The 27,740-nt window shown below is 39.4% G+C and overlaps 1 protein-coding gene across 4 annotated transcripts; it reads left to right on the plus strand.

Annotated features, from left to right (window-relative positions):
* The first annotated feature begins 9,038 nt into the window (after positions 1 to 9,038).
* Positions 9,039 to 21,270, plus strand: LOC115783311 (dystroglycan-like). Of its 4 annotated transcripts, none has more exons than XM_030734083.1 (3): positions 9,039 to 9,988; positions 17,149 to 17,712; positions 18,735 to 21,270. In XM_030734083.1, the coding sequence occupies exons 2-3, from the start codon at positions 17,293 to 17,295 to the stop codon at positions 21,042 to 21,044; spliced, it is 2,730 nt and encodes a 909-aa protein (XP_030589943.1). In that variant the 5' UTR covers positions 9,039 to 9,988; positions 17,149 to 17,292; the 3' UTR covers positions 21,045 to 21,270. The 4 variants fall into 4 exon arrangements, with proteins under 4 accessions (XP_030589943.1, XP_030589942.1, XP_030589941.1 ...); XM_030734082.1 differs by lacking the exon at positions 9,039 to 9,988 and adding an exon at positions 10,678 to 10,803; XM_030734081.1 differs by lacking the exon at positions 9,039 to 9,988 and adding an exon at positions 10,703 to 10,959.
* The last annotated feature ends 6,470 nt before the right edge of the window (positions 21,271 to 27,740 follow it).

Here is a 27,740-nt window from a genome sequence, read left to right on the forward strand (position 1 = left end):
ATCTTATAAGTATCGCGAAGGGGAGGAGTTCTAGTGTTCATTTCAAAGAGGTGTAAAAGAGGGAACAACACTCAAAACTGCATAAGCAGAAAAGAAATAACAAATCTTATGAATTCTGAAGTTCTCTAATTACTGTAAACAAAAGATGAAGCAGATTATATATATTAAATCTTGAAACTTTACTTTGCATTTTTCCTATCTCAGGATGCCTCCAGGCACTTGATTATAACTTCAGAAAGAGAGAGAGAGAGCTATGTGCTGACTCTGTTGCGTCAGGTATGAAGAGAACCTCCAAACAGCTTTTGATCTTGATAGTGAGAGATTGCGTTAGGGAAACAGGTAATGAGATCAGTACTAGAACACAATACTGTACTGTACACAACACCACAACAGTGTAGCGACATCGGTTATTGGGAAGTTTGGTTGTTTTTAGTAACTTTGAGAGGTCCTGAAAGTTAGCACTTGAACCACTGAATAGCCTGTGTTTGCTGACATAAGAAATATGCATAGAAGTAAACATGGTTCAATTAATATGTGATCCCGAATAGCAATCTTCTGCTTGTTTGTGTAACACTTATTGTCAAATAGGGGGTAAACTTTGTCCCGTGCTGGGCCTTCACCAGTGCAGATGATTTGCAGTGACAAAGAGGATAAAGGCTGAAATGTTTGTAACTATGCACCAAACAAGGGGAAAACTATTAGCTGGTTTGTGGGGCACTTTGTACCTGTTTTTGTCCCCCTTTAATTATTGAAACAATTGTTTATTCATCAGCTTTAACCCTTTGCTCTCCCATTCACTATTTTTCCAGGCACTCTTCCAATTGCTTGCATTACTTTCTAGCAATACAAGCACTGTTCAGGTTCTGGCAACTCAAAGGCTTAACTGGAAATTAGGGCTAAATATTAAATCTCAACCTTAAGTAAGTCCAAGGTGATTACTTATACTTCTACCAGGCCCCATTCTAGTCAGTGTTCTTGTGCAATTGTTTACTTTTTAAAAACTTGAACACACTGGCTTGCCCCCCCCCCCCCCTTCCCTATTTTCTTGAAAACAAGAATTTTCAAGAAAATATCAAAGTAAAAATGTTTTATTGTTGACCGAGAAAATCATCGTTCTTGTCAAAAGCATGAAACAGTTCTACCGAATATCAGTCCTGGTTAGGATTCAAAAGCCTTGATCAAAAGCAAACTGACTGTGAAAGACTGTTTGCCTATTCACAAGTCCACTGAATCACAGATTATTTTTTCATCAGCAACTGAGTTCTGAAGTCTTTATTCACATGTGGGTCCTGTTAAGTTTAATCTTTGCACCAGATTTGTTTGACTGCTTGGAGCTATGAATCTTTATTCAGTTATATATATTGGAAAGTTAAAAAAAAAAAACCCCAAAAAACTGAAGTGCATTGCTAGCTATGATTTTCATCTGAAAAAATAAAAGCAATTCAGGCAGATAAACAGAACAAATACATTGTGATTTACATTCTTTAAAACCACATCTGAGCCTAAGGGGATAAAGGGGAAAGATCCTCAAGGTTTTGTTTGCCTGCACATGCCTATACACATTCCAGTAATGTGGTGAATGGCGAGCGAGCGACAAGAGGGGCCTTGTATTTCTAGGTCTATCCCCTGCCCACCCTGTAGATTAGCCTCTTATCTGTTAAATGAGACAGTGCCGACGGATTTGGATAACAGGAATTTGGCATCAGCACCATGCTCCCTGCACTGAGAGCTCTGCTGGATCACAGAGAGTCCCTGTGCAAGAGTTAAGCAGCAGAGGCAGCCTTGGACCAAGCAGTGGGTGGATATGGGGAGACACATAATAGGCAGCTTCAGATGCTGGCATTCCTACTCCTTGAACACTGCTGGCGCTTTTTTTCTTCTTCTTCCTTTTTGTCCTGTCGGCTCTCATCATAGATACAGCTAATTTTTGGCCACCCCCTGGGGCAAGTTACATATTTTGTTGATTTATACGTGAAAAGAAGATTAAAAAAAAAAAAAAAGCAGCGCAACAAATAGATACAAAAATAACCTTTCTTCATGTGTTAATTCATGGTTAATTTTTGCTTCATGAATATGAATTTTAAAAAAAATTAAATAAAAAAACTGCAGTTGGGGCAGGCGCAAAGACATCCTTCACTATTAACTTGTCTTTTTTCATTAAAAACTGCGAGCTGATTGTGAGCTGGTGGTTCAAGAGCAAAAAAAGAAAAAAATGATGTGGTCCTCTGAATAACTTGGTGAGGATCTAGAAATGAATGCCTCAGTGTGAGGGGGATGGTATGAAAAGGACATCAAGGCTCTTTCTTAGGTTGCAATAGTCACTTTTTTAAATGCCATCTTAGGAGATCAAAAAACTAAATGGAACTGAATGTCTGCTGGGAAGGCAAAAACTAATACTCTTCTTCAGACACACTGCAATAGACATATATTATAAGTATGGTGGTGCAACATTGTACAGTACAACATAGTTTGCACATACAGGATCATCAGAAGCTTCACCATACCTGCAACCTCAGTACAAAAGTCAATGCATGTTGTATGCAAAGCGACATGTAGATAAGATGATAATATGTGGCTTTTATATTATGTGGCAACCAGTGGCACAGGAAAAACTGCGCAAGTAGAGGAAAAAAATAGCTTCATTTAAAAATCAGCAGATGGGTTCAAATATTATGTAGTCAGCAAAGATTTGGTACTGAAAAAAAAAAGACTAGCTTTTCCAACAGGGTAATTAATTCAAGAAACAAAATTCGAAGCTTTTGGAATGGTCACCTGACTTGAAAATCACTGAAAAGCTGTGGGTGGATCTTAAACATCCTGTGAGACAGCCTTAATATGTCTGCTGAAGTGCTGTGCATGGAAGAGTAGGTGAAAATTAAATAAAGCAAGAACAGAAAGACTCTGAAGCTGTGATATTTGCTAAGGGGGACTTAATAAGTTCTAACTTAGAATACCAAAACTTCTCCACACGTCTTTATTAGCATTCTTTTTTTTTAAGCTTGTGAAATAAGAAGTAAAAATTCTGTGACGTTTGAAGCAAAAAATCCTTTTAATGAGTGTTTGCTGCAGGGCTTGTTTTGACTTCTTTTCACTTTAAATAACATCAAAATGTGTCACTTGCTCAGAGGTGCAACAACTGTATGCATACATTCAGAGTAAGATTTAGAGTAACGCTTTAAAGTCTACATTCGGTTCACACTCTCATACATACTGTATCACTTGGATGGATTCTTGTAGGGGTTGACTCATTCCATCTCAGTCTGAACTGTTACCATGTGACTAACCAGGCAATAAGGCAGGCTGAAATGCATCCCCCAACTCTGACTCATGATTTGATCTGGCTTGCAGTCTCCCTCACCCCGGGCCGGAATTGATAGGTAGCGTTAAGTGCACACCTGGGACCCAGTGCTGGATCTTTTCGCTTTCTCCCCATTTTCATCCTCCCCATGCCCAGGGCCTCAGACAGATATTAAGCAGGAGTGGTGCACCACACACTTGGCAGCCCGCATAGACTTACTGAGACTGAGCTGCCTGCCACGTTAGGCGTGAATGCCAGTCACCGTCAGGTCCAATGGACAAAACTAGAGCACATTCCTGAGACCTTACACATTCTTACTAGTTAATAAATCCCTTATCCTGGCTAGGACAGACAACACAGGAAGGTGATGATTATCTAGGCCAGAGAGGTAAAAGCAGAGGACACGGAGTCAGGTTACGCTGAACAGGCATGTCATTCTCACAGGGATTGTACTCTCCCAGATATATAAGACATACTCTACAGGTAAGTTTGACATCTAAGGTTACCTGGAAGGGTACATGAAATAACAAGACTAAGGATTTATAGCTATGCTGACAGCTCTGAGAAACTCTGCTTTGGTACAGTGGTGCTGTGCGCAATACAGACTGATCTAAAATACAGTCTTTGCTATCCTCACCACTTTGAATATACACACTGGACATTTACATGTGAACCTTTGCCATTTAGTACAAAACACCAAGAACTGTTGAGGCTGATTAGAGTCATTAGTTTGGTGAGAATTTAGTCACAAACAATTGATTTTTTTTTTTAATCTAATGTTAATGCTTTATGGAAGGTTGACCCTAATGAAAAATTTTGTGATTCGTTCAAAGATTACCAAACAAAGTGACAAACATCCGCCTTATAGAGGTCACTACATTTTATGGCAGAGGTCAGCCAACCACCCAGCCAATACTGTGGGATACTGCAGGAAACAATTCCACTCAAAAAATAATGCTACCATTTAAAAAAAACTAAAGTAAGACATTTCTAAGGTCATAGCTTGGTCAAAGACCTCTTCATAATGGAAAATAAGGTATTGATGAGAACTTGTAGAAGGCTACAATCATAATTAAGTTCAGGTTCATTTGGACTCTTGTTTATGGCTGTGTAATCATGCAGTGTTGGATTGTGTTTAGGGTGTTTCAGGTAACTGCTAAAGTTACACACCACATTAAGGGGCCATTGAGGACCTGTTCAGTCACCAGGTTGGGATTTGATTACTGCGTTTCATTGGGGTCATCCTGTGGCCATTCCACTTGATGATTTCTGTATTTGCTGATGTCTTCTTGATGTGTTTCAAAGTCATTAGGCCTGTGTGTCTCTGATAACAAAAATATTGCCCCAGTCACAATAGTCATTAGGGGCTTTTCCTCACATTTCCATTTAGCATGAAGTCTCCTTAAGAGCTATGTGTTTACCCTGTAATGGAGTAGCCTTACCTGACACTGGTCCAAGTACAGAAGTGTCCAATCATTTGTAATTGCCTTCAGGGTGTAGGATTATGGCTTAATTATGCATCTAATTTGCAGATTATTAACTAACTCACTGCAGCAAAACCAGAAAGGGATTAATTTGCTCTGAGATGCATGTAAATATGACAAGCTGAAATCACAAGTCCCAAATTACTTTTCAATAAGACAAAGTATTTGGCAAATAAGTAGTATTTCTTTTACATCAACAGGAGGTTTTCACAGTGTGTTGGGTTGTTAACAATCTGTTTTAGGGTAAACATGCACAAGTGATGATGGTATCTCTTAGGAAATCTTATTTGTGCTGAGCACCAAGAACAGATAGCCAGGGGCATGCAGGCACAAACAGAAACTGTAGTCTGGTCTGGATGCTGTGCTGAAAGGAAATCATCTTTCTTCCTGTTTTATTGTAGGCTCAACGTAACAAGTGACAGAATAAACAAGTACTCACTGCAGACCAGAAACAAAAGGTTGTTACAGGTAAATTACGTGTTCCTAGAGCATTTCTTTTTAAGTGTTTCACTGCTGACCCTGATGAAATGGCCCAGCAAATTACTGTAGCCCTGTGCCTCATCATGTGAGTCCAAAACACTTTTACCGATACACTAAATTATGATTGTGAGAAAAAAAAAAATGTGGCTGAACAAGAGAGATCTGTGAGCACAACAGAGAAAAACTACAAAAAAGGTCCTTCCGTTTGTTATTGCATAAAGCCGAGAAGGTTGTCTAAAGTAATCTACCATTGTGAAAGAAATTGGCTTCATTGAGGGTCTCACTACTCAGCCAACCCCCTCAGCAGTCCAGCAGACCGCTCAGAATAACCCTTCTAATAAGTCACTTGGAAGAAAATGTGGGGAGTCAGCTGATTCTTAATCCTCTCTCTTTCTCTGTGCTCACACATCAAGACTCAGACTGATATGTGCAATCACATGAAAGCCCCTCTGCGGTGGGCCTATCATGGTCTAGTAGACCTGCAAGTATTGTTGTGTATGTGACTTGAGACAAAATGAGAGCCGGGCGATGTATTTGCAGTGAAAATCCCTCCTGTCCTGAGTGTAAACAATAGGATGAGAGAACAGCAACTGTTAGTAAATGCTTGCATTCGTCTCACCTGACACTGATACAATTTACATATTACGTCTGCGCAGATGGCATATTAATTCAATTTTGAGAGAATTAGTTGTAACATGCCTACAAAGAAACGATTCTCATTATAACGACTATATTATGTGATGTGTGAATTGTAATATGGGATTTAAGCAAATTGTCCCACAAAATAGTTACGTGATGATGAATTCTTTACGCACATATGTGAGAGCCAACTCTGAAAGAATTAAAGCACCAATGCACATTCATCACAGTGTGCATTTGACAAAATATTCCTTTAAAATACTGAATATGCTGCATGTACTTTCAATTATACATACAGGTATGCAGTTGCAAGAGGAAGCTTGTGTAGCCTTTAATTAACTCCATTACATTTTCAATTCATTTCAGTTTAGTTCACTTTCTTTCAGGCTTATCTATACTGCCAATGCACAGTACAATGGTCATGTCAGGACACTTTATGTTGCATGATAATATTGTATTGATTACTTATAAAATATCACCTGAGCTTCAACAACTTTTTCAACAACTATTCAGAGTTACTTGTTCAGGAATTGAGTGTGGAAAAGTGGATTAAGATGCACCTCCTAATGAATAAAGACATAAAGTCTGGTTTCTGATAAAGTATGCTATTCTCAAGAAAGACTGATTAGTGCAGAGCAAGCCTCAGTCACAGCAACCTTAGAAGTAGCATTGTAGAGATGCATGAAACTGGAAAAGGTTATAAAACCTTATCTAAAGCTGGGTCTTGAGCAAATTTAGGATTGCTGCTACTCTGAGTGGGCACATTGCAAAGACTGCATGAAGATCATTAAAGAGGGCAAAAACGAGACATTGTACACAAGTACAAATAACTACATAAATATTCCAAAACACTTCCAAAACTTCATCTCAAAGGTGAAGCACAGAGGAAGATGCATCGCAGTTTGGTGCTGTTTTGCTATCTCAGGGCCGGGATGCCATGTGATCAGTAAGGAAATGATGAATTCAGACGTCTGCACAGAAAAAAAAAAAGGAAGAAAAACTGAATGGTTGAAAATGAACGAATTTCAGATTGAGAAAGACAAAACGTTTTGGCTCATTGCTCAACACAGAAGTATTTCAGTTCCTCAATATTTCTGTGATTTCTTGATTGAGCAACTCTGTTTCGATGCCACCACATCTCAATGGGTTACCAAAATGTTTTGTCTTTGTGCAAGCCTCATAATCACCTGATGACGGGAATGAGGAAACAGTAAATATATGATTGAGGTTTTTGCTGCTTAACAGGGTGCAGTAGGTTCAATAAAGACATGAAAAAGTAATTGTTTCATCTGATTTTGTTTTGCCTGTATTTGTGATTTATATGAAGATCAGACCACATTTTATGCAAAAATCCTGCTAATGCCAAAGGATTGAAAAAAACGTGTTCTTGCAACTGTATATACATGCTGTTTTCATACTGTTGCCTTTCAGGGTGAACAAAGAGTCAGAGTGATTCAGATGACTGACATTTCTGTGAACTATTACAGACAGCCACTGTTTCTCTGTCTTAAAATCCTACTCATGCCTGCCAAGGGTTTTATTAGTATTTGAAGGTCCTTTCTTTGTTGCCATAAAAATTGACTCCTTTTTTTTTTGCTCCAAGATTTGTGTAGTTTATTCTTTATGATTATGTATGATGATGACATCATGTAAATGACACTGCATATTTCAGGCAAATATTTTCTGTGGGGTGAAAGACATCTAATGATTTGTTGGCAAAATGAATAAAGATTGCCCATGTTTGCTGTTTTATTTGGCAGTTTTATTTGACAGTATAATGAAATCGATAATTGTGGTTTCATTTTAAGAGTTTTGCAGTGCTGCTTGCCTCTTTTTCAATACCGACTGTCAGCTTGGAAAATGTTTCTTTTTCTTTAAACTTTCCTTTCTTCTTTCAAGTATTTTCCCCAATAGAGCCCATGCCCTATTTAAAACCATAATAATGCAGGATTAATGCAACCAGTCATTCATATAAGCTCAAAGATCTTCACAAAGGATTGACACCATCTTTGTGTTCCACTTTTAACAGCAAAGATAAGACATTGTCAAGGTGAAGAAAAGGGATTTTAAGGAATTTTTGCAATGCAAGAGATCAGGCAGTAGCTCAAACCACTGCTCCACAAATCCATGAACAAATATTGACCTTTTCCTCACTACTGTAACAGGAACAGGATTTCATATATTCAACATTTCTTGGTGAAAACGTCACATTACAGAATGTATCAGAAACTTATTAAAGATGCTTTAGCTGTGAAATGATAACGTAGAAACACCTAATTCATTTAAACCTTGGACCATAAACAACCACATGCTTGCACCTTGTGACTAATATCACAGATGCCTTCACTCAGTAGTCTGAGAACAAATGCACTCTTGCAAATGCACATTGCTGTAAACTGTGTGCATACAAAATATCCCCTACCCAGCCTTTAGTTTGTTTTGCTGATAAGAATGTACAAATACTGACTACATTTTACCTGCACAAACAGAAAATCCATCAGTTCAGCTATTAATCATTTCAACACCATTCTTTGAACAAATATAACCTTTAGACCATCAGTGATCCTTAAAGCACCTGACCAGTTTCTGCTGTGGAAAACAAGCAGAACCTAATCTGCTAAAAACAGCTTAGATATTTTGCCAATCTGTTGCAATGGCCCCATTAAATTTGTTGTAAAGCACAGAAAGAAAAAGACAGAAATATCACTTCAAGAGTGTTAGCTAAAAGGTTACATCCACGATAGAACGAAAGTACAAGTGGGAATACCTGCACCAAGAGCAGGCGTTCCCGTTTAATGTTACACCTTGGTGCATAAAAATAAAAAAAAGCTCTGCGGGGAAATACTCGTCCTTACTTAAGTTTGTATCGCAAGCAACTGTGAGAGTTAGGTTACAGCAGGGGTCGGGAACCTATGGCTCGCGAGCCAGATGTGGCTCTTTTGATGGCTGCATCTGGCTCGCAGACAAATCTTTAATAAAAAAAAAAATAATAACGTTAAAAAATATATAACATTTTCAAGTATTTCAATCCATTCATTTCCTACCGCTCATGTTCATGGTTGCGGGTGGCTGGAGCCAATCACAACTGTCCTCCGGGACCACACCAAATTTTTATTGGATAATGCCTAACGTACGCGGGTCGTTGTGAGGTCAGGGAGTAAACTTCCCTCCTTTTAATCAAGTAGTCAGCTAACTAATTGAGAAAACCTTTTACGAAGAAGATGGCTAAAAGAAAAAAGATGAGTATCGTACTTTTCAGCAGGAATGGACAGATGAATTCGCCTTTGTGGAGAGAGCAGGTTCTGCAGTGTGTCTAATATGCAGTGATAAAATTGCATCGATGAAACGGTCAAATATAAAGCGGCACTTCGACACACGCCATACTACATTTGCATCGAAATACCCAGCGGGGGACAGCAGGAAGAAAGCATGTCAAGAGCTACTGTGCAAAGTGCAAGCTAGTCAGCAGCAACTTCGTGTTTGGACCCAACAAGGTGACTGGAATTCGGCTAGCTTTGCTGGTGCTTTAGCAATTGTGAGAAACGGAAAGCCATTCACAGATGGTGAGTATGCCAAAACATTCATGCTTGATGTCGCCAGTGAACTTTTTGACGACTTTTCGGATAAAGACAAGATAATGAAACGAATAAAAGACATGCCTCTGTCGGCGAGATTTTGAGCTACAAGTTGCTGACCTGAAGGCCTCAGACATGTGGGTGAATAAATTCAAGTCACTAAATGAAGATTTGGAAAGACTTGCACGACAGCAAGCAGAGTTGGCGAGCAAACACAAGTGGGGAGAAATGAAAAAACTTCAACCCGCAGACCAGCTGATTGTCAAAACTTGGAAAGCACTTCCCGTCACATACCACACACTGCAGCGTGTGAGTATTGCTGTACTAACAATTTTTGGCTCTACGTATGCATGTGAGCAGTCTTTCTCACATCTAAAGAACATTAAGACCAACCTACGATCACGTTTAACGGATGGAAGTCTCAACTCCTGCATGAAGCTTAACCTCACCACGTATCAACCAGACTACAAAGCCATCAGCAAAACCATGCAGCACCAGAAGTCGCATTAATGGTAAGAAGTACTTTATTTATCATTGGTTAGCAACAGCATAACGTTACTAAATGCAATTCAGACTTATTGTACTTTAAAAGTGTTGGTCTTACATAAAATGCACACATTTACTTGTATTTAGTGTTAAACATATTGTATGGCTCTCATGGAATTACATTTTTAAAATATGTAGCGTTTATGGCTCTCTCAGCCAAAAAGGTTCCCGACCCCTGCTTTAGACCATCAGTGATCCTTAAAGCACCTGACCAGTTTCTGCTGTGGAAAACAAGCAGAACCTAATCTGCTAAAAACAGCTTAGATATTTTGCCAATCTGTTGCAATGGCCCCATTAAATTTGTTGTAAAGCACAGAAAGAAAAAGACAGAAATATCACTTCAAGAGTGTTAGCTAAAAGGTTACATCCACGATAGAACGAAAGTACAAGTGGGAATACCTGCACCAAGAGCAGGCGTTCCCGTTTAATGTTACACCTTGGTGCATAAAAATAAAAAAAAGCTCTGCGGGGAAATACTCGTCCTTACTTAAGTTTGTATCGCAAGCAACTGTGAGAGTTAGGTTACAGGGTAACTTCTGTTTTGATGCATACTGTCCTGCATCCTTTTCTTCTGTTGTCACCTGCACGTCTCCAAATAAAAGGGAGGTGGAGTCACGCTGGAACACACGGTTGGCCTCAACCTGTAGACCTGTGTGCGAGGAGGACAGAGCGAGGCAGCCAGGGAGGGGTAGTAACCGACATAATTACAACACAGAGCTGTGAAGTGTCTGTAGACTAACCAAGCCAGAGAGGAGACATATGTTACCTTGACTGTACCCAGGTACCCTATTCAGTACACACTAGATATATATTCTTTTCTCTGTTGCGCTGAAAGCGAAGCGCATGTTTAATGGCATTTGGGAAGTCTTCGCTGCGCTCTCCGGGTAGAAGAGGAGACATTACGGTGCGAGTTAGCTAACGTTAGCTCGCTAACAAGGTCAGTTTGTATTTTGGGGTTCCGTTGCTCTTTCACAAGTGGCATTAAGAAAAACGCCACCCTGGTCACCTTTACTAAATGGACTCATTTATAGAATTGGCACGAACTCTCGTCTGCTGACGAAACAGGTAAAGAGCTATATTAGTCACCAGCATACTCTCCCGGTGTTAGCTTGGTAGTTAGCCCCGCTCGGTGACTATCTCGTCGGTCCGGTCCTTCGACTTTGGTGTTTGAAAGTGAGCTGATTCACGGTAAAGCTGCCTTATGGAGCGCACTTCCATGTAGCCTATTGTTTGTGGTCTATAAGGATGCGATTAGCAGCGTTATTTCAAGAGAGTCAGGCATTTGTGTGGTGAATGCCTCGGCTCGCTCGCTCGCTTCTCCGTTTCGCCTAGAATAGAACAGGTGCATCTCTACGCTAGCGACGGACGGGCTCGGGATGGCACGCGTCCCTGTTACTGGATTATACATTATACATTTACCGCAGTTTTAGAGGGTTGTATTGCAGTTAAGGTAGAGTTTATTTGATGCGGGCTGCCAAATGGTTTATCAAGGTTGAACGTCGCAAGCGCGTTGTCATTCACAAAGGCCTCGTCTACCGAGTCCAACAGAAACGGGGCAAATGAATCGGGGCCCGGTAGCCAACGTTTAGTTACTTAGCTGGGGTTAGCTCTGGGGCAATAACTGGCTAGCAGACTGGCTACCCAAATTACTGTCACCTTTTAAACATTCAATAAACATATAATTTCGGTGTTTTTTCAACGCGCCTAAAACAACAACAACAAAAAACTAAAACCCCGCAGGATCTGTGATCTGTTTTGTTGCATTTGTTACGCTGGTAATTTCCTTTTAGCCTGATTCACTATCGATGCTCATTAAATGTGAATATCCAATTTTGACGTTATAGTAGCTCAGTAGCTTTACTTTAACCTTGTTTGTGGTTTGTAACGTCACAAACAGCAACAATCTTAGCTATAAATTAATTCTCACGAAGGAAGAAAATTAATAACCTACATCTGAACAAGGACCAATTTCCAGATTAAAATATATTTGGCTAGTTATTGCTTTTCTCTTGAAACTTCACTTCTGCTTCGTGCATTAGAGAGCTCTGAATGCATTAAAAAATACAAAGTGACTTGACTTCCTGCTCTGGGGTTTGACAGCATACAGTTGTTTTCCTGTAGCGTTAAACGAGTTGCTTGCAGGTCACCACAGCAGGTTACACTTTCACTCAGCCAAGGCCGATTTTGTATTTTCTCCACATTATTTCATTACTTTGTTGAACAGAGTGGAGGGCAACACAAGGGAAACATCCAACTGCAAAGCAAGCTTGTCTTGTGGATATGTTTGTTATTCAGCTCATGCACTATCTAGAGGCTGCTGGATGTGGTACGTCAATTCAATTGGCCCCGAGTGCCACTGTGCATCGGAGCCTTAATTATTTTTGATGGTTTTCAAGTTTTAACTACTGTTGAACTGCAGACTGCATGGATACCATGGCTGTTAAACGGTTTCGTGGCCCCACTAGTGCCAGTCTCAATGTGAAATGGGCAAAAATCACCCACGCTCAGGCCTGTGTCATTGCTTTGTTTATCGTACATAATAAAAAAAAAAGGTACTATCATAGAAACTGAGGTTTTGATGATTTTAAGCATTTATATAGTTTGCATAGGAACGTTTTGTGGTAGCAAATATATTTAGCTCCATAACATGTATCAAACAGAACAATTTTTGGGTTAATGCTGGGGATTTGAAACTGCACTTTAAGTATTTTAAGGAGCACCATGTATCTCAGGCCCCATGTTGTTGCAAAGAAAATGACAATAACTATGATGCATAATTATCCTGTTTATGAGCAATGGGAACTGTAATTAAGGCAGGATAGTTTTCTTTTGAATAGGGTGCTTTGATGAAGAACACTTTAGTTAATTTTGATATATTTATTGATTTGAACAGCAGAGAACCAGACTTGATGAGTAATCTCTTTGTAAAACCATGTTTAGCTTGCTGGGCTTCTCGTCAAATGATACATCCTCATTAGTCCTGAGGATTATTCATCTTAAACACACCTTATTATGCACACATTTCATTTTAAAACTGTTTAGTAGTTCATTTGAACAACATGTTAGAACACCTCAAATGCACATTGATTTGACTCGTTTAATGTTTCTTAATGAGATGTCGTTTGACTTTTATTTACAATTTCCTACTGAACGTGATTAAAATCTAGGTCACACTCTGGAGAGCTTACTTTGATGCTCAGATGTTACCCTTTTTTTTCTTTTTCTTTTTTTCCCCCCTTTTGTGTGTGGCAGCAGCCTGAGGTGAGGTGTGGTGCTCAGTCTGAATTAAATAAGGCTTATGGGTATAACCTGTATTTATGGTAATGTTTGTGTTTTACATTTTGGGCACAGATACACGGATAAAGCTGTATCTTTTGTCTTTACACTTAGTCGGCTTGTTGTAGTCTATTGAAGATGGAGCCATTGAGTATATAAGAACGCATGCTAAAGAGACTGCCTAGTGTTAGGAGTCAGAAGAGAGGTGGGGGAGAGGGACATGGGATTGAAATCCCACTGAACTGACTGATAAAAATCCCAGATAAGCAGCATGCTTCAGCCTGTTTTGTGTGTTAGGTGTGGTGTGACTCAGTACTCTTTCTCTGAGTAGGTGGCAAACCTCATATTTGAAGAACAAACCCATTGTCACTTTTTATATAAAAAACTAGTGTTTTAAAGTGCCTTTGTGAATAGATCTTGTGTATGAAATGTGCTTCTTTGATATGTCTCCCCAGCATTACATTATAAAATGTTGGAAGATACAGGATGTGAATTTTTCGTGTGTGATCATTTGCCCAGTTGGCAGCGTAGTCATGATGGTCCACATCAGAGTGAGACACTGCACAATATACCTGAAATTGATTTTGATCTTTGATTTGCAGCAAAATATGTATCATAGTTTTAATTGCTTTGTATGCATTCCCCTCGTTTAGTAATCTTCGGCTGACTGTCTTTTCTCGACACCTGGTCTGGGTTGAAAAATGCCTATGAAATAAAGTTGTGAGACGTAACCTCACTGTTTTTGTTGGACTTTGTAGCAGCGGGAAGTTTGTTTTTAAAGTGTCCTTATGTTGGTTAGGGCGAAATGAATAGTATATTCTCACTTAAAGGAGGAGGGGAAAAAAAAAAAAAAGGTGGTGTGACTAAAACTCTTAACCTCTCTCTCTCTCTACAGCCTGTTTCTTATCTATCGAGCTGACATTCATCCAACCGCATCCTTAGTTCCTCACACTGGGAGGCAGAGCAATGACGTTTGTAGCAATCCACACGTGCAAGTTCACCAACCTCAAATGTGACTAAATTTACACATGGGCAAATGTAAAATACTTGGGTGTATTTATGTAAGTAATCTGATAAATTATTGGATGGGATGTAGTTGCCCCCCCCCCCCCCCCCCCCAAAAAAAAGAAAAATCTGTCAAAAAACCCCAAATCAAAGCAAAAAATACATTTTTTTATTCATTTTTTTTCTTCCAGTTGAAAAATATGATTGAATTTTCTAACTTTAAAAGGCAGACTGACTGGACCAGTATTGTTGGTAGAAACAGCATCATCATCTGTCCATTTATGATTCTGTTCATTTGGCATCATACTGTGCCCAGCTGACACAAAATATTTTTTAAATGTAAAAACTGCGGGTTGGCCTCTCTTAGTGGCATTGGTTGAGCTGTACACTACCAGAGACTTCTTACAATTATAGGATTTTGTGTGACTAATGTGCACTTGTAAAAAGAAACTGAACATGGGCTATACTTAAAACTTGCAATAGTAGTTGTTGGTTGTAACATTTTTTGACTGTTTAAGAGAAGAAGGGTTTTAATGTGCTGCAAAAGGTAATGACAGTAATTTGAGCTACAAATTAATGTAAACTGTTATTTTGTTTAATTGGCTTTTCCGAAGAATGTGTTTCTGTTGCAAAAAAACCCACAAAGATAAACATTTATTATGTTAGGAGAATTCAGAACACAAAGGCTACACACTATTTTCAGTCACTGTTTTGCCACCTTTGTAAGATGTAAAACTCACACCCGAATGCCTTATCACTTACAGCAAGATATGGGTGCAGATGCTTCATTATTATAAAGGTTGTGGAGACCTTAAACTGAGGTCTGGGCTTAGGGAATTCCGATTTTTTATTTTTTATTTATTTATTTTTTTCCCCCCCAAACAGCAGTATGAGCAAATTGATAGTGTGCACCAGTCACATTATAGTCTGCAAATAATGTGCAGGATTTGCTGTTTAAGTTCCCTCGGAGGTCCTGATCACTCCCACCTGCAACATCACTTTGTATTGAAAACCTTCCAGTAGAGAAAATGCGGCCATTCAGCTGTTTAATCAGCTAAGTTAGAATACACAAATTGCAAATAAGGCTTAATAAATAGGTGTAAGGAGTTTTGGGGGGAAAAAAATAACAGTAGGAGCTAAGAATGGATAAACTGTTATGGATTGTGTGCTATTTGCAGATAACTGATAAACTAGATGTGCGAATGCAAGTAACAGTTGTTGTTAGGAATGGTAATTTCTTCTAAGAAGATTCAAGTTTAAATATGTTATAGATTGTATGAGTGGTTTGAGTTGAGAGTAAGAGAAACAAATCTGAGCATTAGATTTATTGCTGGTGCATTTCAGTTTACTGGTAGACCATGGAGTTTCATGCATGGTTGATTTCAGTAATGACTACCTCTCATTATGTTCATTAAATTTAATGGCTTATTGCGAAATAGTAATGCAGAGCCTGTGTTTCCACCTATGTAAAGTAAGTGTGTGTATTCTGTGATGTTCCTTCCTGTAAGTTCCCTCTTTTATTGCAGAGCTTCCTTTTTTTAAAAATCTTTTTTTTTTTTTTTTTTTTTTTTAAACTCTCGTATGAATCATCCCAGTATTACTGATGTTTCTGTATAAACGGCTTGATTTTTTTATGGCGTAGATTAGAGAAAAAGGTAGGCTAGTGAGGGACAAGCGTGGACAGTATATTGGAGTGTATCAGTTGACGTCATGCGTTGCGCGAGTCGAGCATTAGGATTCTGGGCAAACGGCTGACCCTCCTGTGCCCGTTTGAGTGCTACAGGATTGGGGTTGGCTAGGTCAGTACAATTGAGACTCTAATTCCAACCCCAGGGCATCTAATTAAAATTTACAACAAAGACAAACAACCTTTGACACTGCTTCAACTCATGAGTCGCTATAACTCAAAATGTTGTGATATAAAAAGAAAGATCAGTAGGCGATCAATGTCCCCCCCCCCCCCCCAATGATATATTTAAAATTTATTAAACAAGTATATAATTAAAATTTCAAATTTTACACCATTTAACTTAAAAAAAAAAAAAAAAAAAAAAAAAAAAAAAAGTGCATGCATTTGGGAACCTAACTGAATAATATCCTTCCTCCAGATTGTAGTGAGAAAATATAATGCTGTCTCAGATCCTCTTCATTCACTAGGCCTTGCATAATAGTCAGTACTTGACTCTGTGGTGAGCTACAAATTAACATGTCAGGCATTTAATATATCAAAATAATTATTTGCATAATTTATAAATTATTGCCATTTTGCACCATTAGTGACAGGTTTAGTGTTGCTTAGCTGTTATTTTCATATCTATAAAATAAGACATAGTATTTTGGGATTGTTGGTAGAAAGTGAATTTTCTTTTGATTTGCAGATGTGTACTGTAATATGCATTCATGTTCTCGCTGTGTTTTTTATGAGATGTCATTTTATATTAATTCTGGGTTCCCTTTTTAAAAGCTGGCCTGTCGATCAGTGACAGTGGGACGTTAAAGCATTTTTTCTGTTGCTGATTTAGCATTGCCATATAAATGGAAAAATGAAGTGTCCTAGCTGATCATTTTATTTTCCACTGAGCAATTTTTCATCACCCTCTTGTGTGTAGTACATAAATTTACACCAAGAATTATGGACATTAATATTAAATGTTAAATATTAAGAAAAGTGCAATAAAGCACCATACAGATTTGTTCAGAGAATGAATAGATATTTGCTGAAACTACATGCAACCCATAATGATGCATGTACGCGTATGTTTACACTGATGTTTTTATGTATGTTTCTACTTTGTCGCCCTTATGTTATTTCTTTTTTCTCCCCCCCCTCAACATTCCTATATAGCCAGCTGTCATGGCTGTCTAACAGGCTGCCAAAGATCTCTTCATGGATCACAGAGGACAACAAAAAGAAACCGCTACATTTTTGAGCATAGCCAATCACTAAGGAATCTGACTCACAAGCATATCATCAGACTGACTTCAGTGCATGTGGCCTCTTCAGTTGTTCATAGACATCTGGGCAGCCCAAAGGCCTATTGCTATGCACTATAAACGGAGAGACATGAGCTGCGGGGATGCTGGGGGTAGCAAGCTTATTTCGTGCAGGACTATCCCTCTGATAATGGGGCTTCTGGCGACCCTGACTCAGGGCACAGTGCCAGAACAGCAAGGGACACTTGTGGAGATGATATCTGTGGAACTAGAGGCTTCCATGCAGTCCTCTGTGCTCTCTGAGTTTAACGCTGCAGCATCCTCAGTTGGTGAAGGGCCGCCCACAGCTGTCCCAGATTCTTCTGCAAAGAATGGAGGAGTGCACACCAGCATCCCTGACTCCTCAGCAAATGTGGGCCAGGTGTTCCAGTTGAAGGTTCCACCAGGACCTGCCCATGCAGGCTGCAGTATTCAGGTAAAAAAAAAAAAAAAAAAAAAAAAAAAAATTGAGATGAATCCAGTGCATGTTATCTTTCATTACTTATAAAATTAATGTTTTAAAAAAGGGTTTCTCATGGAAATAAAATGGATGCTGTTAAATTTATTAGCCTACCCTAATAACATTTGCATATTATTTTTTATTTTATTTTTTTTGCTTCTTTTTGAATTGCTTTTATTTGTTGAAAAATTCAGCTATATTCCTCACTAATATGGATGTCATTGTAGAGATAAAAAAGACAGCTTTTAAAAGAAAGGTCTTTTAAGGTTTTAAAATATGTTGTTATGCAAGGCAGAATTGAAATTATATGAGAAATCAAATTGTATCAAAACTATATTTATTGTTCTGCCTCTGCTGTGTAGTTTTTTTTTTTGTTTTGTTTTTTTTCCTCTCATTGTGTGAATGCTATTTACCCTTCAGTTTTGATCACTGTATCACTGCTGATTGAAGCTGACTTTGTTGCAATTTGTTCAAGTCAGACTTACGAAAGAGATGAGATTATTATTGGCCCAAGTGGTGATGCAGAATGATATCCTGTCATACAGTAATAACTCAAAATGATGAGTGATGAATCTCAGTTCTTTATTATGAATAGACGCTCACTCGGCTTCCTGTTCATATTTGGAAGATTTGATAAGCTGAACTGAATGGAGTTCCTATTTTACTGGCGGCTTGTTCAGTGTGAAACATTAAATACCCAGTTATATATAATTGATTCACAGGTTTTCAGATAAGGCAATGAATCTTCTAATTACTACTACATAAATACTTGTCTTTTTTTCTTCTGCGTCATAAAATTTAAGCTGCTTGTCAGACCAGGTCATTTTATGACACTTGAATCCTTGTATATTTTCAAAGACATTTGCAGCTACTTCTGATATGGAGCAGTCAGTGAATGTTAGAAATTAATTTTCCCCTTTTTGTGCTTGACTTTTATCTCAAAATTATCCTTCTAGTGTAAAATGGTAATGATGTGTTTTTTCTTTTCCCTCTTGAAGGTCACTGAGATGGGAAAAGAGACTTTACCCTCCTGGCTATACTGGGACAAAGATAGCTGCATTCTTAGAGGTTTGGCTCTGGAGCAAGATAAAGGTGTATATCATATCATGGTGTCGGGTGAGGAGCAAAGTGAGAAGACTAGCAGCCAAGTCTTCCCCAGTACAGTCTTCTCTATTGAAGTATACCCAGAAGAACGAGCAGATACTGAGCCACCCCTGCTCACTCTTCAGTCTGATATTGGTGGCCTACAGCCTTTCACCTGTGGCCCTGAGGAACCTGTCACTGTCCTCACTGTTATCTTGGATGCTGACTTGACAAAGATGGTTGCTGAACAGAGGGTCAACTTACTGGGCAATATAAGAAAATTCTCACATGTACCACTGGAGCACATGAGGGTGGTCCCTGTCGTCAACAACCGTTTATTTGACATGTCTGCTTTCATGGCTGGACCAGGAAATGCAAAGAAGGTGGTGGAAAACGGGGCCCTACTATCATGGAAAGTTGGATGTGCTCTTGACCAGGGCAACGTTCCTGACATTAGCAGTGTCCAATCCTCAGCAAAGGATGGGACTATGTCAGCTAGGCTAGGATATCCAGTGGTTGGCTGGCACATTGTTAACAAAAAGCCCCATGGAGTTAGACGGGTCAGGCGGCAGTTGTACAATACTCCTACTCCAGTACCCTCCCTACTTCCTCCAACTATCAACCAAGAGCCCTATTCACGTGTTATTCCCACTCCAACGTCACCCTCAATTGCTCCAGCAACGGACAATTCTGCTCCCCCTGTTAGAGGCCCTTTGCCCCTTCCAGTGAACCCTACTATGAGGGTCAGAGATCAGATAGCCCACACACCTCTCTTTGGACCTCCCCAACCCACCAGAGTACTAGGAACTACAAGCACTATCCCCATTCAGCCTACCATGACACGGCCTACACTTGGGGAGGTCACTGCATTGCCAACACCACCAAGCACAACTAAAAAACCCAAGCCCTCTTCCACAAAAAAATCTAAGACTCGCAAACCCTCCACTCCAGCTCCCCGGGAACCAAAGTCCACCACTCCTAAACCACCCAAGCGCACCACAGCTTTCTCTCTGCCTCCAGAGTCAAATACAACTCCAGAGATCCGCAACCCCATTGATCAGGTTACTGCATGGGTTGGAACATACTTTGAGGTTAAGATTGCTGCCGATGCATTCTATGACCGAGAGGATGGTACTACCGACAAGCTCCGTTTGACTTTAAAGAGGACTCCCAAAGAACCAGTGAGTGAAACATCATGGATCCAGTTCAACAGCACTATCCAGCTTTTGTATGGCCTTCCAGAAGAACAGCACGAGGGGAATCATGAGTACTTCATGTTGGCCACAGATAAAGGAGGGAAGAGCATCATGGATGCATTTGAGGTTCGAGTCCACCGCTGGTCTAATAATGACAAACCTTCAGTAATGTTTACTGCTCACTTTCATGGTGACCCCAAAACTTTAAGCAATGATGTGCATAAAAAGATTCTTTTGACTAAAAAGCTGGCTTATGCCCTGGGTGACCGGAACAGCAGCACGGTGACCTTGAGGAACATTAGTAGTGGCTCAATTGTTGTGGAATGGACCAATAATAGTCTCCAGCAGAGTCCTTGTCCAAAGGACCAGATCACAATTCTCAGCAACAGGATTGCTGATCATCAAGGAAAACCTAAACTGGCCTTTATCAAAGCCATGGAGCCTGAATTCAAACCCATTATCATCTCAGTTCGTGGCACCAATAAATGCCAGAAATACACATTCATCCCACCAGGAGAGGTGCCAATGCCTGTTCTTCCTACAGCTACACCTTCACCTGGAACAGGTCGTAGGAGCAGTGATGATGTTTACCTGCATACTGTCATTCCTGCTGTAGTGGTAGCAGCCTTGCTGCTCATTGCTGGGATCATTGCTATGGTCTGCTATCGCAAGAAGCGTAAGGGGAAGATGACCATAGAGGAGCAGGCAACTTTCATCAAGAAGGGAGTTCCAATAATATTTGCAGATGAGTTGGATGATTCAAAGTCACCACCGTCCTCGAGCATTCCTCTTATCCTTCAGGAGGAAAAGCCCCCACTTCCTCCTCCAGAATACCCTAACATGTCTGGCCCCCACAGCACACTGCTAAACCAGGATCTGCTGGAGGAATATTCAGTTTATCAAGATGATGATCCTAATGCCCCACCTTACCAGCCTCCCCCACCATTTACTGTGCCCATAGAGGGCAAAGGCTCTCGCCCTAAGAACATGACCGCGTACAGGTCACCACCTCCCTACGTGCCTCCCTAACGCATACTGGGGCTTTTAGTTTGGAAAGCAGGTGCAATCTAGGGATGCTTGTTGAAAAATTACTACAGGAGTAATTTTACATGTTTAATGAACTGGCTTTGACTTTATAGAGAAGCAGGCAACCATAATCATATATCTGACCATCATGGATAAGACAATACACCATACAATTCTACTACAGGCACAGGGCGAATGGATGAAGAAGTGTTTGTAAATTTTTTTTTTTTTTTTTTTTTTTTTTTTTGTCCTTCAGATCTGCTTTTGACTTCTTGCATATTTTTTTTTTTTTTTTTTTTTTTTTGTTCTTGCTGAGAGGAGTCAATTTTATCTTCAATGATGTACTATTTCTATTGTATAGAAAACAATAAAGAAGCAGGAAAAACTGAAGCCCACAGGGCCGTTGAGCAGATGTCACCATGACAACAGACTTGAGGCTCTTCCTCACAATGTTAATCTTTATGAGTTCTATATCACTCTTATCTGTCTTTTCGGCTAGGTTTACTAAGATTTTGCACGTGTTATTTCTAGAGGGGAATGAAATCCATAATGCCAAACTGAAAGCATAAAACATTTTATTTACACAAAAATCTGTTTCTTAGACATCTTTCCTTCCCTGTTCTCTATGCTTTGCTCCCCTCTCGACAATAACATGCAAATGTTGCACTTATGCAAATTCTTGTTAAACCTTGCACTATGTGTCTTGCGCAGAATTGAAAGTATTACGTGGTAGTCCAATAAGGAGGGGGGTGGGGGGAAATTATCCGTGAACTCATTACATGACAGAGATTCCTCTGGTACTTGATCTCAAAGGACATTACACTGATCACGCCTGTTGTAGCCGTAGCCTAATTAAGTTAGAAAACAAATGATTTTCTTTTATTTGTTGATCTGTGCCACTGAATCTGCCTGAGATATCTGTGGTTATAAGGCAAATTTTGGAGGGTTGCTGGATAACAATGGGGCCATAGGAATGCTGTGCTTTAGAGCAGTATAAGTAATGTACTCGATGAGGTGGATCCACTGTCTTATATTCAGTTGGTTTTGTTGGCATGGGGGTGGGTGGGTGTAAGAGAGTACTGTATTATCACTGCTCTGCCTCTAGGTGTTGCACTGTTATGTTTTAGTGCACTGCCTGTTGTCAGTTCAGATGAGGCATGGGGACAAGGGGATGTACATAATTGTGTGCCTGTGAAATTAAACCACTCCATAATGTCAGTGTTTTATCAGTAAACCTAGTTGGGCAAAGGGAGGGCCAGAGTGGGAAATGATTTTATTTTTTAATTGTATGTCTAGATTTATGACCACAATCATAAAAAAAAAAAAGACTTTATAGTTTGTGAGGGTATAAAACGTTTACTTGCCCATCACAAAAAAAGCATTATCTCAATATGATGGGGAACAAAGAAACCACTATGTGAATTATGTACATTTCATATCTGATATCACCATAAGAAAAATGGTTAAAAATCTAATGTTTTTACTGAGTTTTTGATACAGTCTTAAACTTGTTTTATGAAAATATATTAATAAAATGTAATACTATTTGTAAAGCCTCAAGGACGGTGTACAGTCCCATTTATTTGAGAACATGGTGCCGCATTAAACATGTTTTCAATGAAGATGTGTCTGTGTGTATTACAGGGTCGATAAACAATTTGTAACAAAGTAGGATGTAAAATATGGTGCTTTTACATGCAGTACATTATATACTCACCCGATGCTTTTATTAAGTACACCTTACAGTGCTAAAACTTAATGCTCAGCGAGGTGCTGGAAAGGTTCCTCAGATTTTCGTCCACATTGACATGATCACATCATACAGTTGGTGCAGATTTGCAGATGCTAACTTCCCATTCTGCTGCATTCCAAAGGTGCCCTATTGCATTGATATCTGGTGACTGGAGGCCATTTGAGTACAGTGAACACATCATGATTAAGAAACCAGTTTGAGGTGGTTTGAGCTTTGTGGCATGGTGTGTTATTCTGCTGCAAGCAGCCATTGAAAGATGGGCACACTGTGGTCATAAAGGGGTGGACATGCTCACCAACAATACTCTGGCAGGCTGTAGCATTTAAAAAATGCTCATGTGGTACTAAGGGGCCAAAAGTGTGTCAAGAAAATATCCCCCACACCATTACACCACCTGCAGCCTGAACTGTTGATAGAAAGCAGGATGGATCCATGCTTTCAGGTTGTTTATGCCAAATTCTGACAACAAAGTCAAAATGTCTCCGCATAAATTGGGACGCTTTAGACCAGGCAACATTGTTCCAGCCCTCTAATGCCCAATTTTGGTGATCCTGAGCGAATTGTAGCCTTAGTTTCCTGTTCTTAGCTGAGAGGACTGGCACTCAGTGTGGTCTTCTGCTGTATCCCATCTCCTTCAAAGTTCAATGTGCTGTGTGCTCAGCGATGCTGCTGTGCATACCTTGTAACAAATGATTTGCCTTCCTGTCAGCTCGAAGCAGTCTGGCCATTATCGATATTTTCTCTTCGGACCATTTTCTGTAAACCCTAGAAATGTATGTGCTGGAAAATCCCAGTAGATCAGCAGGGTCAGAAATACTCAGACCAGCCCATCTGGCATCAACAACCATGTCACATTCATAGTCAATTAAATCGTCTTCCTTCCCCATTCTGATGCTCAGTTTGAACTTCAGCAGGTTGTCCTGGTTATGTATTTATACCTGAATGCATTGAGTTGCTGTCATATGATTGATTAGTTATGTTCATTAATGAGCAGTTGAACAGGTATACCTAATGATGTGAGTGTATTTACACTGTTAAAAGCAATGATGCCTTTTTGTTGCACATCAACTCAGGTAAAACGAAAGGTTGCGTTTAAATTTGAGTCAGTGGAGTAGATACTGCTGCAGTCTTATGTCACATTCTTGACAGTTTACGCAAGCATGCTACATTTGGCTCCAATAGTTGGCTGGATCTGTAACATGAGCTATGCTCTTTTTGTTGTAATAAACCAAGTACACAGCAAGCAGCCCCTGTGAGACGGCGTGATATTTTAAGAGAAAGGCTCTCTTTCTGTGGCATTTCGGTGGGCAGTTTTTCTTTTTTTAGCCTCTGTGCTCCTACGTCTCTTGGAGAAATATCAATAACAATGACTAATATCTGCTTTCAAATTCCTTTAGTAGAGAGTTGTTGTTACAATGGCTTATTCAAAAAAGGTCAAAAACAGCTTCATTGTTTGGTGACATGTTGCAGACCCATGCTGCTTTTGAAAACGTATATTTTCAAATGAAAATACATGACATTTTGATTGGTTCTTGCGTAGTCTGAGGAAAATCATTTAACTGCTGTGAAACCTCATGGCAAAGGTGTACACCAGTTAATATTTGAGGTACTTTATATTCTTTTTTTAATCTTTTGATAGGATTGCAAAGAAAGAAAGGTCTCTTCATTTTTAGCGCTGTGTTATACCCACGACTTTGTTTGAACCAGTCATGTATCAGTAGTAGGTGAAGGTTTATGTAGACAATGTCCATGAATTTAAAAAACTACATTATAAATTTTTTTGGCAGTTCTGTAATTATGCTCTCATTTGCTCAGTCTCACCAGTCTCTATTACACATAATTGATAATTATGAGGTGAATTATGTTACAAATTGAAGGTAATAATCATTTATCAGCTATCCAACAACCATCTAACTGTGGGCGACTGATTCATTTACAGGAGATATTAGTGGCCTGCACTTAAAAGCTCTGTTTCCTTCAAGCACTAACTGTGTGATTGAATATGGCACAGATTAGCCACAACATTAAAACCCCTGACAGGTGAAGTGTGTAACATTGATTAACTCATTTCAACGCAATGTTATGTTAGAAACTTGGCTCCTGGCAGTCATGTGTATGCTGCTTACCACCCAGCTAAATATTGCATGCCAAGAGCCTAGCCTTCAAGGCAAAGCTGCTCCCTGATGGCCAGACATTGTACCTCAGAGCACTGCAAAAACTGCCTAAGGATCATGACAGAGAGCCCAAAAAGTCCAAACTCCCCAGATCCCAATCCAAACAAGCTCCCACAGGGTGCACCTGAACAAGCCTCATGTTTTCTTGGCTCGGGGGAGACCTACACAACATCAGACAGGTAATTTTAATGTCGTGGCTGTACTGTTTATAAATATGAAGACATGCCAGCCCTTCTTGCAGTAATATCAGTCATGATGTCAGATTTTTATTAACTTGAGACCATTTTTACATGGCATGGAGCACAAGGGTAAAAAAAAGAAATTAAAAACAGCAGTTAGGCTTTAGGCCACCAAGTATCACAAAGTATATTCAAGTCTTCTATCCTACATTTTAACATAGGATAAAGACTCCAGTGGCTTTTGCCTGTAAGGGGAAAATTGTCCAAACAATACCAGCAAAATGCCCCCCTTGCAGCATACTGACTGTAATGATTTTTTAATTTGTCCCATTTTTACATGTTGATAGAATTCTGACTTTTTTCATAGTTTTGAAAAAAAGCCTTTTTAGAATTCTGAAAACAGTCATGACCCAAATGAATTTATTAAAGTTAAAACACAAATGAGAGCATAAATACAGCCTTTGGGTGAACTTTTCCCTATTCATTATGGAATTCTCTCTCAAAGATGGCTCAGTTATTTTCAGTGACACTGTTTGTGTTTACTAAACTATTAACACCCGCAGGATCACCGCTGGCCCTTTTTGTTCAACGATGACAAAAAGCTTTTGGATGTGCAGTTGTGGGATGAGAACACCACTGTGCTGCTGACCAGTAAAGAGTCACAGTTTCTTATGTAACTGACAGCAGCTCTGGACTTGAGGAAAGGCAGTGAACACAAGAAGAGTTTGTGTCTTTTTCTTGACTTAAAAAAAAAAAAAAAGAATTTTAAAACACAAACTGAATCTTGTTTGGTAAAATGCACAAATTTGCTAAACGTTGCGAAGGACTTGAAACAAAGTGACAGCACACACGGGTCTGCTTTCTATTTTTACTCCAGGTGAAGACTTACTAATTGCTACAGCTGAGTGATTTGATTCTAGAAATGGAGCTGAGCTGATCGATAAATAGCTGTAATAGTAGGGTGCGTCAAAATGTGGAGTTGAGGCTATTTTATGCCCTGCCAATCTCTCGCTTCATCAGCCTCCCCCACTGCACTCATTAATAATGTACCGGGAATGAAAGTTAATGTATGTGATGAAAAATGCATAAGCTCATGAAAACTGAACTGACCTTTCAGTTGTTGATGTGTCTGATGCACTTTACTCGAAAACCTGCTGTTGCGGTTGCTTTGCAGCTCTGCACACAAAGCCACTAATCTCATTTATTTCTGGACTTTTCATTTCTAAAATGAGAGCGCCTACAGCTGTAGATACAGATCGATACAAATGCTTGACTTTATGGCTTTAGTTATTGAAATTCTTTTACACGTATCTTTATGTCCACATTAGATGTTTATGCAACACCCGCAGTATCTGTTAATCAAAACTACTGTTTTGCAAGTGTGTTTATAATTCCTGTGGTCTCAACAACTTCTAATTACACCGGCAGCCATGCTAAGCCAGGCTGTTATTATACATAGGAGGGTAATTATTTCCATTGCACTGTATTATTGACACAAACTTTTCTCTTGATTAAAAAGGAAAAACTAATCAGTCATTGTATGTACCCTAGTGTTGAGGGGGCGGTAAGGCGATCTGCTACTTAGCACTGGAAATAGCAGAGAGGGTATGATGGTGGGCAGCACCATGTGATACGGACAGCTTAGTAATAGGCCTCATTAGATGCCCAAAGCCCAAGAAATGTGGCACTCTGTTTCCCATTAGGAAGAAAGCACCACAATAAAAAACATAATAACAATGAAGGATAATTGTCAGGGAAACACAGGGTGTATATTTCAAATATTATTATAGGCAATCCATAAAAATGTCTTGCATATAGCCATATTAGATCATGCAGAATGTGCTGTGACAGTATCTATAAAAAGAGGTAGACTTTAACCTCAGCATTCAAGGTACTAGAATATTAAAAATGCTGCCAGGCAAAACGAAACCGAACAAAAGGCAAGCCTGTTAAAGCCAAAAAACACTGTCAATAGTCACAACATGTTAAAAACATTCAAATTTTAAAATAGCAAAATAAACATACCTTCACAGACTTGTAGGGACACAAGTACAATCACTGTCAACAGAAGAAGAGACTTCTCTTTACCATTAGTTTTGTGAGATAACTACACCTAGTATCCTGCTAGCTGAGAGCTAATTGGCTGTGGCTTCACGTCAACACTGATTTTTTTTAATTTTTTTTTTTTTATCTCATCTGAAACTTTTTTTTCTTTTCATCAGAGATCACAGCTGCTGTGATAAGAATACAACATACCCTCACTGGCCACTTTTTTTTAGGTACACCTGTTCAACTTCTCCTTAAAATCTTTTATCAACTCAATGCCTTTAGCGATGTAAACGTGGAGAAGAAGATCTTCTGAAGTTCAAACTGAGCAACAGAATGAGGAAGAAAGACTGAACGTGACATGGTTGTTGGTGCCAGATGGGCTGCTTTTAGTATTTCAAAAACTATTGACCAACTGGGATTTTCCTACATAACCACCTTGAGGGTTTACAGTGGATTTTCTGAAAAAGAGAAAATATCTGGTGAGCGGCAGTTCTTTGGGAGAACATGGCTTGTTGGTATCTGAAAGAATGGCCAGACTGTGCTG

This window comes from Archocentrus centrarchus, chromosome 7 (genome assembly GCF_007364275.1).
Source record: "Archocentrus centrarchus isolate MPI-CPG fArcCen1 chromosome 7, fArcCen1, whole genome shotgun sequence".
NCBI classification, from domain to species: Eukaryota; Metazoa; Chordata; class Actinopteri; order Cichliformes; family Cichlidae; genus Archocentrus; species Archocentrus centrarchus.